Source organism: Fistularia commersonii, chromosome 6 (genome assembly GCF_037954325.1).
Source record: "Fistularia commersonii isolate RoL2024-O1a breed Wild chromosome 6, RoL_Fcom_v1.0, whole genome shotgun sequence".
NCBI lineage: Eukaryota > Metazoa > Chordata > Actinopteri > Syngnathiformes > Fistulariidae > Fistularia > Fistularia commersonii.
Window position 1 is genome coordinate 6,342,160 of NC_141289.1, and position 14,372 is coordinate 6,356,531.

Sequence of the window (14,372 nt, forward strand, 5' to 3'; positions counted from 1 at the left end):
TTTCTGCTGTCACTCTCACAGTATCCTAATGCAGGGAGTGCCTGCTGTCTGTGGGCGGGAGTGTTGACATTTACAGAGGCTTCTGACAGTGAATGTTTAAAAAAAACTCTGAGACAAAGTTGCACAAAAGTCATTTGGAGTTTGAAGTGCTCTTTGGGATTTCCTTTGTACCATTTGGACATACAGAAAGAAAATATAACACCTGAATCAGGAGATGTGCTACAAAAGGCACTGCATCTGAGAAGGAGAGAATGGGGAATAATAAACCCATGGACGTTTCAGCAGGAGGTCATCTTCTTAAGTGTTTGGAATGGCATTGAGGTTCTCAACACTTTTCTTTTCCCACCTACATTTAAGACTATTATTTCATATTCAAACAAGTTAAAAAGCGTCTGAGTTGAGTGCGATAATAGAATTATAGTCATTTTCTGCTGATATCTGAAGTCATTTTGAAAAACCTGCTCCACGACAGGAGATCAGTGGGTGACCATGCATAATCACCTAAAGTCTCACTCATTAAGATAATTCATCGGTTCATATTGTGTGGACGCAAAGCAACGCAGGAAGAGTTATCACCTCGGCAGAGATCATTCCGAATCCCAAACTCCTTTTCTACCTGCTTGACAGACGTCTTCAAAGCGACTGCTGAAATCACCGCCAAGCGCCCAATAGTTTCACAGTCAATGGAGACACAGAGCAAATGCTGGGCCACCCCCATCTAAATCCAGTCCATCTTTATTCCATGCATGCCTCAGACAGCCCGATAGAAACCGTCTGAATACTAATAACACTCCATCTGCTTTGCATTTCTAATACAGTTTGGCAGCATTGAATCTATAACTGCTTGTCGGATCAGTTTTGCTTTAAGTAATAATAATAAAAGAACAAAAACAATTATACCTTTCTTTGTGTCAAATGTGTCATATGTGGGAGGACAATCATCCAGCAAATGAGAGCTACCACAAAAGAAAATACATGTGCTGTACAGGCTTGTGGAGCAGCTCAAAGGCAGCTTAGGGCCAGGTATTTCTGGTGAAGGTTTGAAGTCCACAAGTAACTTTTGACCCCAGTCTTTCATAAGGTGGAGTATAAAGCACCAGGGCATTTTAAGGGTGCGTTATTCCATCTGCCGTGTTCACCTAATCCTATCACATATGAATCATGTAGGTTTATATATTAGCCATCTGATTTGTCTGCGTTTAACTTCAGGCACCTCGTTTTTATTATTGTGATCATTATTACTCATTCATTCATTCATTCATTCATTCATTCATCATCATTCGATGAACTTCCTGCATGTTTTTTGACAGTGGGAGGAACCCGGAGGAACTTCATGCAGAAACTGGGAGACCATTAAGACTCCACAAACAAAGACCTCCTGTGGGGATGCAGCAAGGGATCTTCTTCTTCTTCTTCTTCTTCTTCTTCTTCTTCTTCTTCTTCCTACTACTTTTAAGATTATTATTATGTGTGTGACTGAAACAAACTTGACAAAAGAACAAAAACAAGTGGTGATTTGTCAACGTAACAACAGACCATATGGCTGAAACGACTTAAAGGGGGTGCTGACCAGGGTCATTATCTCTGCACAGCAGGCAACTGGCAGCTTTGGAACCATGTAACCACCAATCACGTGGGCTGCTCTAGCAGCTAATGGACTGTGGTTGGCTGTTCATTTTTCAGCCCACATTGTTGGGCTCAGAGAGAGCCTTCCCGGCCCAATTGGCATTGGCTAGTACTAACAGATGAATTATGTATTTCATTAGATTAATGGGTTTCTTCTGGTGTCAGAACAATGTCCCGGGCTCTAGAGAGACAGTGGGTGCTTGTAAGAACTTGGATAGCAGGACGCAGCAGCCATTGACTTTTGCTTCGATTTAAATTTAACAACTAATTCTGCGTGTGGTGTTAAAATGCCATAACACTTGCTCTTTGTGTCCAAGGTCTTGAAATTTGGCTGGAGATGCAATTGCTGACACCCCACATTCCTCCAAAACAGGGTATGTCACCGACTTATTTGCTGCAGCGAGAGGGGGTAGGCCTCTCCAAGGAGCCCAGCAGTCTGATGAGTTGACTGCTCAATATGCAGCTGCTCCACTTGAAGCTGATGAGGGGTGGTAAGTGATTATATGATCAGAGAAGAAATTGTGGAGGAAACAGTTGCTGCTGGAATCAGTGACTTAGGATAACCTTATGTCTGAGAAGGCACTCGTACGCCGCCCTGATTGAAAATACCACCAGGGAAGCTCTGCGGTTATTAACAAGCTGCTGCTGCTGTCGCCCCCATCAGTGAGGTGCCTCTGCGCTCTCAAAAACTCCTGAAAGATCATCTGTAATGAATGATTGGAAGCCTCCGGGTCAGACGTGTTTAAGGGATCCTGCGGGTGACCATCAGGCTCCACCCAAATCCAAGAGGACTGTCGCATAGAAACGGTCATGGTGCTGGAGTTTGACCATGTCATTCAATTTGAATGAGGTATCTGGTATCTGTGTTGGAGTATTATGGTTTCACGGCAGAACTGGAAGCTCTGGTGTCTTATTTCCTGCTCAGCCCATTTGTGAAAAAGACATTTAGTTACATGAGCCCCACACAATTTGTTGGCAGCATTGCTATCAGCCCTGCTACCCTTCAATCACATCCAAAGTTAGGTTGCTGAACATGGGGGGTAGCTAGTTAGCAGCGCCCGCTGCTAAAGATTCTAGCAACGGTTTGATGGCGCATCACACAGCCTTCTCATGTTCCTCACAAAGGTATTGTCAGGACAAAACAAAGACCATGAGGCTCCTTCTGGTTGCTTGGTTTGGACCACGATGTTAGAGTGTCCGTGGATTGATGTGCCACCTGCTCTCGGCAACACAGAAGTAGAATGGTGAGAGCTGCTCTGCTGCAACAAACTCCCCTTCCTAATGCTGCAGGGGATACATTGGGGCTGTTCGACGCACTCCCATTTAACATTGGTATTTTGGTTTCCTCCCCTTCACATTTATCGACCGATGCAGGAAATGTGCTGCTCTCTAATGTAGTCAGCGGAGAAGGGAATCCCTCTCAAACAGGCGATGAGCCATTGATCTTTCCTTTGTGCACTGGGTTTGAAGCTCCCCCTGCCACTCGGGAAATTACACACTGTCACTGTTGACTTTTCCCCAGCCCAAAGTAATGGACGGGTACGACTGAGAATTTATGTTGTATTTACAAACAGCTGACATGGAAGGCCGGTACTGGGACCCCTTTCACATTGATTTTCTACGTCCAGTGCATGCCGTGTCCCATGCATTTACTTGAGGATGCCCGTTGACGGTGAGCATAACTGCTTGAATGTGTCGTTGTCACTTAATATCAAAATGTTTGGTGGAAAACAGCAGTATCATGATGATGGTGTATTCAGTAGATAGTACCACCTCAGCATTGGCTGCCATATTGTGACAGATATTTTTTTTGGTTTAAATTGCATGTTAAGAAAATGTTTCCAGTTCAGAACAAAATGAATATTGCATCATCAGTGTTCAGTCGACAGATGGAAGTAGAGGCCTGGATCTATTGTTGGACTTATCCGTTGCCGTTCAGTCAACACCCTATCCTCTGAACCATCTTGATTGTTAGGATTCTTTCCCTACTACAAAATTATAGACCGATCACATCCACGTCACTGGTGCACATTGAGGAATGTTGAGCAGTCTCCCGCTTTGCAGCCATCGAGCCTGGGAGCATACTGAGAGACGGGCTTATACTTGGACAGACTATTGTCATTCAGTGCAACTAGTGCACACAGAAGAAAGTTTCATCGCAAGTAGAATTAAATATAGAGTATATCAAGAAATATATAGCAGCAGGGAAGAAAGTATAATAGTAAAAGTTTGTTCATGATGAATGAATGGGTGAATGTATGTCTATATGTGGCCCTGTGATGGATCTGTCCAGGGTGAACCCCGCCTCTCACCCAATTACACTGCGGGATGATTCCTATAGATAATGAAAGGATGGATCTGTCAGTATGCGTTTTTGTTCAACTTTTCTCGAAGTACATTTGGTCTCATAATCTAACATGCCTACCATGACAAATGGGCTGAGTTTGACCCCTTAAGTTCCAGTGAAAGGAACTCTGAAAGCTTCAGCATAACAGATATTTTGGACAATTCCATGGTCCCAACTTTGTGGAAACAGCTTGGACCTGGCTCTTTCCTTCTCCAACATGACTGTACACAAAGCAAGGTCCATGGATGACAGACTGTGGTGTGGATGACCTTGACTGGCCTGTACAGAGTCCTGACATCAACACCTTTGGGATGAATTAGAGCGGAGCCAGGCCTTCTCGTCAAACATCAGTGTGTGACCTCACAAATGCCAATCTAGAAGAATGATCAAAAATTCAACAAAACACACTCCTGAACCTTGTGGACAGCCCTCCCAGAAGAGTTTACGCTATTATAGCCCCCCCACCCTCCCCCCCAAAAAAACAAAGATATGAATACATGTATGTATATGGTTTTGAGATGGCTATTTGGTAGAGTGGTGACTTCTGAATAACGACTGCTGTTATTTTGGATCTTCAGTTATTGAAATACAATTTTTGTAAGTCGCTTTGGATAAAAGCATCTGCTAAATGACTGAGATGTAATGTAATAGCTGAAAAAGGTGGGCCGACGTCACATTGAACCCCATAAATAACCACATATATACATATACACAAAATATATGTGTATGTATGTATATATATGTATATATATAAATATATATATAAACATATATATATATAAACATATATAAACATACACATACATATATGATATATAGGTAATTGGAATACACCGGGTAGACGGAAAAACAAGCAAACAATTAGTCCAACAATGATTAAATGTCTTAAAAATTGAAACTGAGCTTCTAAGCAACAATATGGAGACGATTTAATTCATTCATTCAGATGCCTGTTTATGAACAATAAAAATAAAAAATATACAACTGACCATTTATCACAAGAAATACGCTATATTACAGGAATCAAAAAGCAAAGACAAAAAGGCTTAAAAATATTTATATCACCCTTCAGTCAACAGGCATAATGCTGCTAAAACCAGATAATGTAAATCTGTGTGTGCGTACTACCAGCTTTTACGCTATTTATTTTTTTGTTTTTATTTAATTTTATGTGTCTATTTTACCTTGAATGAATGACTCACCAAGTGGATTGTATTTTTAATGTTGTTGTACTTGTACAATACAATACAGATACTGTGTTCTATATATATGATGTTTTACACCTCTTACATTTGTCTATATTATAAACTTCCTCTTCTTCTGCTCCTCTCGGCTTTTCCCTTCAGGGGTCGCCACAGCAAATCAACCTTCTCCACTACCTTCATATCCTCTCTTACTATGTCCATAAATCTTCTCTTTGGTCTTACTCTAGACCTCCTGCCTGGCAGCTCAAATTCCAGCGTCCGTCTACCAATTTGTTCCCTATCCCTTGTCTGTACATGACCGAACCATCTCAGTCTGGCTTCTCTGACCTTCTCTCCAAAACATCTAACATCTGTTGTTCCTCTGATAGACTCATTCCTGATCCTATCCATCCTCATCCCTCCCAAAGAGAACCTTAGCCTCTTCATCTCTGCGACCTCTAGCTCTGCCTCGTGTCTTTTCTTCATTGTAACTGTACCAGGCAATACAGCATTGCTGGTCTCACCACTGTCTTGTACACCTTTCCTTTCATTCTGGCTGATGGTTTTATATCGCATAGTACCCCTGACACTTTTCTCCACCCAGCCTGCTCTTCACCTCTTTTCCACACTATCCGTTGCTCTGGACTGTTGACCCCAAGTACATGAAATCCTCCAACTTTTTGATCTCCACTCCCAGGAGCCTCACCGTTCCACCCACTTCCTCTTATTCACGCACATATATTCTGTCTTGCTGTGACTAACCCTCATTCCTCTCCTTTTCAGCGCATACCTCCACCTCTCTTGATTTTCATCAACCTGATCTCTGCTCTCACCACAGATCAAAATGTAATCTGCAAACATCATGGTCCATGGAGATTCCTGTCCAACTTCATCTGTGAGCCTGTCCATCACCACTGCAAACAAGAAGGGGTCAGAGCTGATCCCTGATGAAGTCCCACCTCCATTTCCTTAATTGTATGGCTCATCAACTTTATTCGTCTATAGTTGACGCAATTCTGCACATCCCCCTTATTCTTAAAAATGGGAACCATCACACTTCTCCATTCTTCAGGTGTCTTCTCACGCTCTAAGATCCTATTGAATAATCTAGTCAGAAACTCTACCGCTGCCTCTCTTAGACCCTTTCACACCTCCACAGGTATATCATCAGGACCATCAGGTCTTTCCACTCTTCATCCTCTTCAATGCCTTACTCACTTAATTTTTACTAATCTGTGCTAATTTGTGGTCTACAATAGCCACCTCTTCTACCCTTGCCTCCTTTTCATTTTTCAAATTCATCAGCTCTTCAAAGTACTCTTTCCATTTTCTCATCACTCTTCAAGCATCTGTCAATACATTTCCCTCTATCCTTAATCACCTGGACCTGTTGTACATCCTTTATCTCTCTGTTATGCCAACCAGTATAGATCATTCTCTCCCTCCTTCCTGTCCAACAGAGCATACAAGTCATATGTCTGTATTCTTCTTCTTCTTCTTCTTCTACTTCTTCTTCTTCTTCTTCTTCTTCTTCTTCTTCTTCTTCTTCTTCTTCTTCTTCTTCTTCATCTTCTTCTTCTTCTTCATCTTCTTCTTCTTCTTCTTCTTCTTCTTCTTCTTCTTTCGCCTTTTCCCTTCAGGGGTCGCCACAGTGAATCAACTTTCTCCATCTAACCCTATTCTCCGTATCCTCCTCTCTCGCACCAACTACCTTCATATCCTCTCTCACTATGTCCGTAAATCTTCTCTTTGGTCTTCCTCGAGACCTCTTGCCTGGCAGCTCCAATTCCAGCATGCGTCTACCAATATATTCACTATCCCCTGTCTGTACATGACCGAACCATCTCAGTCTGGCTTCTCTGACCTTCTCTCCAAAACATCTAACATCTGTTGTTCCTCTGATAGACTCATTCCTGATCCTATCCATCCTCATCCCTCCCAAAGAGAACCTCAGCCTCTTCATCTCTGCGACCTCTCGCTCTGCCTCGTGTCTTTTTTTCATTGTAACAGTTTCTAGTCCATACAGCATCGCTGGTCACAAGTCATATGATTGTATTAATACCTAATATATAAAAATACCCTGTTTCTCGTGTGTGTGTGTGTGTGTGTGTGTGTGTGTCTGTGTGTGTGTGTGTACATATGTAACATTAATTTATTTTCATTGTCACTCAGTAGTTGTAGTTGAATTTAAATTTTGAAACGTTTACTTATTTGTTCGTTGGTTCCTTCCACCAACCACACGCAGTCGTGGGGCATTTGGGGCTCTTATTTTGAAACTCCCTACCGGAAGTGACTTGTAGACTCTATCTCTTCCTGGTTGATGTGGGCAGCTGGGCAGCCGCTTGGTGAGAACTGGTGTTGCTAAGTAAATAACAAATATAATTTCAGTCCGCATCGCCACCAAATTAAAATAGCTTATCTGTCAAAATGAGACAATTCCCGGGACGCGATTCTCCGCATCGAGATCTGTGGTGATCGGCGAGCCTATAGTCAAGCCGGTTGCGGTGGTCGGCTAGCCTGCGGTGGTTGACAAGCCGCTAGCACGAGTAGCTAAAGGCTACATGCCTAAGGAATGCACCTGTCGCCGGCTCCTTCCCCTCTCCCCCGTCTCTGGCTCGGTTATCGGGGTCAATTTGCAAGCGGAACCCGCTTACTTAAACGTTAAATCCCACTTTTTTGTTCATTTCTCCCCCCTTCCGTAGCTCATTCACACCAATGTTGGACGTGTCGCCGAGTGTAAACAACCGGCGACGCTAGACAAAGGAGACGGTTGTTACGACGCCGAGCCGGGGATGAATGATGTGAGTCCCCGGCGCTGCGTCCGGACGTTTCAGAGCTAAAGTGCCGGCTCAGGCGGTCCAGGACACCCGAGAATGGCGTCCTCCAGGGCGAAGGTCGGGGTCAGCGGGGACGCAAACTGTCTGAGGGAGAAGAGCGGGCCCGGCAGCACTGCTGGAGAGGCGGCGCCGAACCATCGGGTGTACACCCTGGAGGAGCTGGAGACCATTGCCACCGTGGGTGAGTCCCAGACACAACTCATAATAACAATAATGATAATAATGTGCGCTTTCTCAGAAAAAAAATGTGTGTCTCTGCAATGTATCTCTGAAGCAAAACTCGCCTCTGTGAAATAGTCTGCAAATTTAGTAACTCCACATATTGCAAGGTCGTCTCTGTAAATATCAGGAGAAAAGTGAATGGATTCCACTCTCTCGCAGATTTTGTGATCTCTATCCCTAGATTCTACCCTCGCTGCTTTTATTACAAATCTGGGTGAATTATGAAAATAACAGCCCCTTGTTTTACTCAAAAAAATAATCTCACTTAATCCCATGTGTACACAAGGTTTCGGAAGAGAGGCTGGACCAAGTTAGCTGTATTCCTAGAAAAGTTGTTTATTTGTCTCTTCACAAAGGGGTTTTTGAATATCAGGGGGGTGCCTTATTGTTTTTGTTCTGGCCCAAATCAGATCAATGGCTTTTCATGTAATGTAATTGGACACATTAGGAGATTCACACATCTATGCTGACACCAGGAGTACAATGTGAAGGTCATATCACAAAGTGACAGTGATGGACTAGAAGGTAAAATGATCTCCGCAGAGAGGTTTTTACTCGCCATTTAACCTGACACTATTAGCTTTAAATTAGTTTTCTGCAAGTTGAGGTCATGGATCTAATAAAGCTAAATCAAGAGCTTGGACAAAAATAGGAGCGTCTAGTGTTTATTTATAACAATAAGTACTTTTGCATTGAATTAGTGACTTTACCATCATCACTTTATCAATATGCCAACCCCGTCCAGCTGACCTACTTAGTCCATCTGATCGGCTGTACATCATGTCTGCCTGCACCTAGGCTTCCCATGCCGTTTTTTTTTTGGAAAAAGAGCACACACTATGCCATAAATGCTAATACTGACAATACTGATCAGGAAATGTAGTTTGATTTCGCACCATACTTTCTAAAAAAAAAACACAGCCTGAAGGCTCTGGCTGTGTATCTGAGCAACAGTTCCTCCATGACCTCTGCCGGGCAAAGTGGTTAGTCATTGCTCCTGTGGCTCGATTCTCTCTGGAGACGTGGCGTGATGAAGGACTGCTATCATTCATGGCTTCTTTTCATTTTCTGTAACTTTTGATTTGTGTCCGTGTTGCCCGAGGGCCAATAGAGAGTACGCTGGGGAGGATGGGTGCTTGTGATAAAAGGCCGCCCCAGATGTCGGCACAATGGACACATGCGCAAAATTGTCCTAATAATATTTAGTGGTCAGCTGAGCTGGGTCTGTCAGACGAGAACAAACTCATCTTCCGTTTGCTTCTCGCTGAGGTGACTGGTTCCTGACCCATTTTCAGACAAGCATGTTTTTATTTGTTGAAAAAAAGAGTGATGGAGACTTTTAGCAGAATGTCTTGGTGCAGCTAATGGGAAAAAAGGAAAAAAAAAACGGCAGCATTTCATCTCAAGGCAGTGATTTTATTATGGCTTCTCATCAGGGGGAGATTGGACAAAACACACATGTAGGCCCAAAGCTATATATTGTGCCATCCTGAAAACATCTTTCTAGATTCTGGAACATTGGAGATGAATCACAGCAAATATCAGATGCTGTGCACACACAACCCAAACACAAAGCGACTCGGTCACCATTTTTGTTTTCTGCTTAGAGAGCTCGCCGCACCTAAGCCTGACCGATGCTCTGCTCTGTCGTGTGTCGTTGGAACCCCACACACATCAACAGGAACGTCAACCCAGTTTTTAACACAGGTCACTTGATTGGACTCCTAAAAGTTATAGTTGGAAGCAAAGCTCCTATGAAAAACATGACTTTTCTCAACCTCAGGCGCAGAATGAGCTTTGAATGGTTGATTGATTTATTTCTTTCCAAAGCTAATCCCTGGGAATTGTGTTGGGTTTTTGTCGGAGCAGAGGTTAACTCGGGGCAGTGCTGCGCCTCAGAGGCCCTGTGCCTTCCCCGTTGGTGAATAAAATTGCAGGCGAATGAAATCGGTGTGCGTGAGAATCACTTCACATCAACGACGCCGACCACCGTCTGCTGCGTTTTCTGTGACACAACTCGGTATGAGCCTGACGGTACAATCTTGCCACTTTAATGGGACGGCAGCATTTGCTTTTCCATTTTCCCTTAAACATCTCATCTGGTTTCTGTTCCGCCTCGCTACAAGGTGTGTCCGCGTCTGGGATGAGGTCACCGCAGTTTCATGCTTGGTCGCCATGACGACTGGCTACACTGAGGGCTGAACTGTGTGTGTGTGTGTGTGTGTGTGTGTGTGTGTGTGTGTGTGTGTGTGTGTGTGTGTGTGTGTGTGTGTGTGTGTGTGTGTGTGTGTGTGTGTGTGTGTGTGTGTTGGAAAGGAAAAGTCAAAATTGCCAAAAGCGAGCAAAGGAGAGACGATAGCATGTAATGGAAACATGGCTCCAATCAGTTTCACAGTAGACAGTGAAACGGCGGCGAACGCTCATGGTAAAAGAGCAGATGGTGAGGCAGCCCATTGTACTGACATTGCATTCCTCAAGCGCCTTTCATTATCGGCGATAGTATTCTTTTTCCAGCAGATAACACATTCTGATTTATGCTATCACACTGCGTACTTTATGGAAGCCATCGAGCTTAATAATTTGCATTAAGTTACGTGGCGGCTTAATGTGCATCGGGGAAAGGTGCATGGCACGGTACGACATCCATCCTATGCTGTTGGGAAGAAGTTCCAGGCTTACGAGCACTGCATAAAAATCCAATTTGCCAAGCCATTTTGTCTGATGAGAAGGATTTGCTGACTAAAACAAATCAGCTAAAGCTCTTTATCTGCCCGCTGTTGTTTGATTGTCATTGAAATCATAAGGCAACTCTCTTGTGGCAGCGGATATGTTTGCTGCTGCCGGAGCCCATTTGACCCTGAATATATTGCCTGCAGGCACAGCGAACTGCAGTCTGCAAGGATGAAAGATGCCTATCTGCATAATGTGTGTAGACATTTGGATTTGGAGAACATGGAGGTTGTTACATGCGAATGCCATGTCCCGCCAGATCCAGCGACACCGGCTCCAAGAGCTGATTGCCGCGCAGCTGTTTTCTCACCCTAGAAACAAAGCAGCTTGGAGACAAGTCAAGGATGACCCATTTTCCAACAAGCAGAATATCAGTTACAGTAGGTTTCAGTGGAAACTGCACCGGCCTGCCTGTTCTTAGATAACACTGCGAAGAAGCAGAAACGTCATTCATCACCTGTTTAAGAATGCATAAGCAAGATCTCTTTCAGGTTTTTCCTCTTTGCTGTATAAACACACGATGGTTGTGACGGGATCAGGTAGCACAGCCAGGTCAAACAGCAAAACTAGAACCTGTCAGGTTCTGCAGTTGCACGTTGAAAAATAACAATAACAAAATAGAAGGATTTGTTGTTGTGCATTCACTTTTTATGGGGAACACAGTTCCACGTATCTGCCGTCACTGCTTTTGGAATTTTATGAAACCTCATGAAGCCCCAATTAACGGGCCATTAAGATGTTATGTACTTCTTTCATGCGCAATTTCACCCGTTTGAACGCAACCTGAGTGTGTGAGCCACTGCCAGGTCCAAGTTCAGTGTCTTGTGCTTTGTGTCCGTCCCAGTAGAGGAACCCAGAGGACAAGACTTCAAACAGTGCACAGAGTGAATGCATGAAAAGGTGGATGGGACAAAAGCAGCGAATATCTTTCCAAGGGCCGTGCCGCGTCCTAAACCAACAGCAGGGAATTAATGTGCTCCTTGTCATACCCCTTCCCCTAGGATCATGCAGATTCCCAATCCTGCCCAGGATTGTGAACATTCCCCAGGGCATTTTCTTTTTTTACAATGATTACCACGAAAGTGTGTAATTATCCGGCTCCAGCTGTGACTGGGCTGCTTAGCTGATCGATCCGGACCTGAAGAGGTGCTAAAACGTTACCACGTTTACTAGACTTCATACACACTGAATTAAATGACTCAGTTTATTGGTCACAGATATTAACTCCTCCTCGGAGGGCTTTCCAACGGTCTGTTGTTTTTTTTTATGTATAGGATCATTATTGAGAAGAAGAAAAATTACAAATGAATCTTTGGTGTTCCAGACATTGCTCTTTACCTGCCCATGACGATGGACCTGTCAGGGCGTTGGAAGGTGTTCTCGGGCAGGCACACCGTGGAATATTTCAAACCTGTTCCTCTATTTGTGCCAACATGTGAGAGGTGGTGTTTCCAGGAAATTCCACTTTCTTACGCTTCCAAAGATTGAGATGCAACAGCTGTGGATTCTGCTGAATTCTGATCATGCTACTGAGCCATTCCAGCGCCGCTCACAAACGGGGTCCTACAAGCTGACAGTGCCTCCGATGCCACATTATGCTCCTGTCAGAAGCATGTGTGTGGGTTTCTTCTTTTGTGGCTGCATGCTGACTCCCCTCCATGCCAGTGTGAAAAGGGTGTTGCTGGCGGAGAGCAGATGGGCGCGTCGGGCTGCCGTATCCTGGAAGCTGGCTGTTGGAGCGGGGGTCCTGTAATCGCTTGCACAAAATCAAATGAGAGAACATTTGTATGCTAGCGGTTTTCCATTTACATTACCTCAGTCAAGGAAAAAGAAAAAAACAAAACTAAAATAACCAGCGTGTGTGACAAAGACAGCGAGGTGATTAAACACAATAAATTAGCCTCTGCAGTGGACGTACTGCCAGGTTGGGAAGCGGCGATGTTTTTTGTGCAGTGCGTAGCACTCCTGGAAATGTCAGAGCTGACTATCAGACCATCTCCACTTTCATTGGAGAACATTGGAAAAAAAAAAAACACTTAAGAAGGGGTTCCATCGTCCCACACCAGAAAACTTGAACGTTCTCCCCCAAGCACCACCTGTGAACAACCCAGTGGTGTGTGCTTGTAGCATGAAATATGTGCTGCAGGTAATTTCAGCTATGCTAGTCGTTGGCAGTAGACCAAGATTGCACTTGCTATTCAGGGCTTGTGGAAACTGTAATACACAGACCTGCCAAAGCAGGCCTGCGGTAAATGCTCTCCACTTAAACAGCACTTTGATCACCCTGTGCTTCTGAAGTGCTTTCTGTGGCATAACGTTCACCCATTCACACACTCACACACACACATACACACTCACAGCTGCCTAACAAGGCGCTAACCAGGACACATAGTGCAGCTGGTGGGTTGAGTGTCCTGTAGACAGGAGGACATAGGAGATCAAACCAACATGCTTCCAGTTTGAGGGATGCCATGCTGAGCTGCAAGACAAAATTGGATGATTATTGATTTTTAGTTAAATCTGATCAGGAATTTGGGCGGTTTTCGAGCTGCAGAGTGGAACTTTAAATGCCTCTACAACACATCTGCTCTCACTCTGCAAGGGGGATCTGACTCAACACACTCATAACAGCACATCAGTACGCAAAATCACAGGTGTTAACATCTTATTTAGAAAATGAGTACTTAGCAGATAACTTGTTTACAGAGAGGCGATAAAGTAATAGCGTGAGGGTTGCTGTGGTTCTGATGATAGAAATTGCAAAAAAGAGAGGGTAATCTCCGGGTAGGGTTCTGATACATCGTATACACTGTAACCTTGTTAAAATTCAATCATCTCATGTTTCCTGCCTTTGCGACTTCAACAATGAGCGACTAATTTCTGTCAAATGAGCTGCCGCCAGAGCAGATGGCCAGCGTACGAGTACGCAGGGACCGCCAGTTAAGAGCAGCATACAACACTCCACCACAGTTTTATTCTTTATATGTCACAATAACCACGTCAGTGCCCGTTGGTTACCACAGCTCTTCGAGGGGGAAACACTTTTTTTAACATTTAAACATTATTTTTAAATTATTCAACAACATCAGCGTTTGTGAGATGGCTTGTGGGAACCAAACAAGTTTACCCACACACTCTTACATCCTCTACGGTGCCATTGAAGGGTTAAACAGAGTGTATGGTGGTCTTAAACCAGACGCTAATGGTGTCAGCCCGTGGCAGCCAATAAAGATGGAAAATATATTCAGTAAATATCTGCAGTGTCTTTATTTCCACCCTGTTTGGTGCATTTATTGAAGTATTCATCTGTTGGTTACCCGGACCCTTCTTATGATCAATTCTATTTCGGTTGACTTTATTTACTGCGTGATATTTAGGATTTAATGTAACTCGCATCCTCAAGCTTTTTTCTTTTTTCTTTCCTTG

General features: G+C 43.9%; 1 protein-coding gene across 2 annotated transcripts in view; it reads left to right on the forward strand.

Moving 5' to 3' along the window:
• The first annotated feature begins 7,467 nt into the window (after positions 1–7,467).
• The window catches only part of prkx (protein kinase X-linked), a 33,772-nt gene continuing 26,867 nt past the window's right edge, over positions 7,468–14,372 (forward strand). The window contains exons 1-2 of one of the 2 annotated variants that reach the window (XM_086147838.1): positions 7,468–7,502; positions 7,860–8,175. In XM_086147838.1, the coding sequence (XP_086003964.1) occupies positions 8,031–8,175 (145 nt within the window). In that variant the 5' untranslated portion in view covers positions 7,468–7,502; positions 7,860–8,030. Of the gene's footprint in view, positions 7,523–7,859; positions 8,176–14,372 lie in introns of both variants that reach the window. The other variant, XM_086147839.1, reaches the window with a different exon arrangement.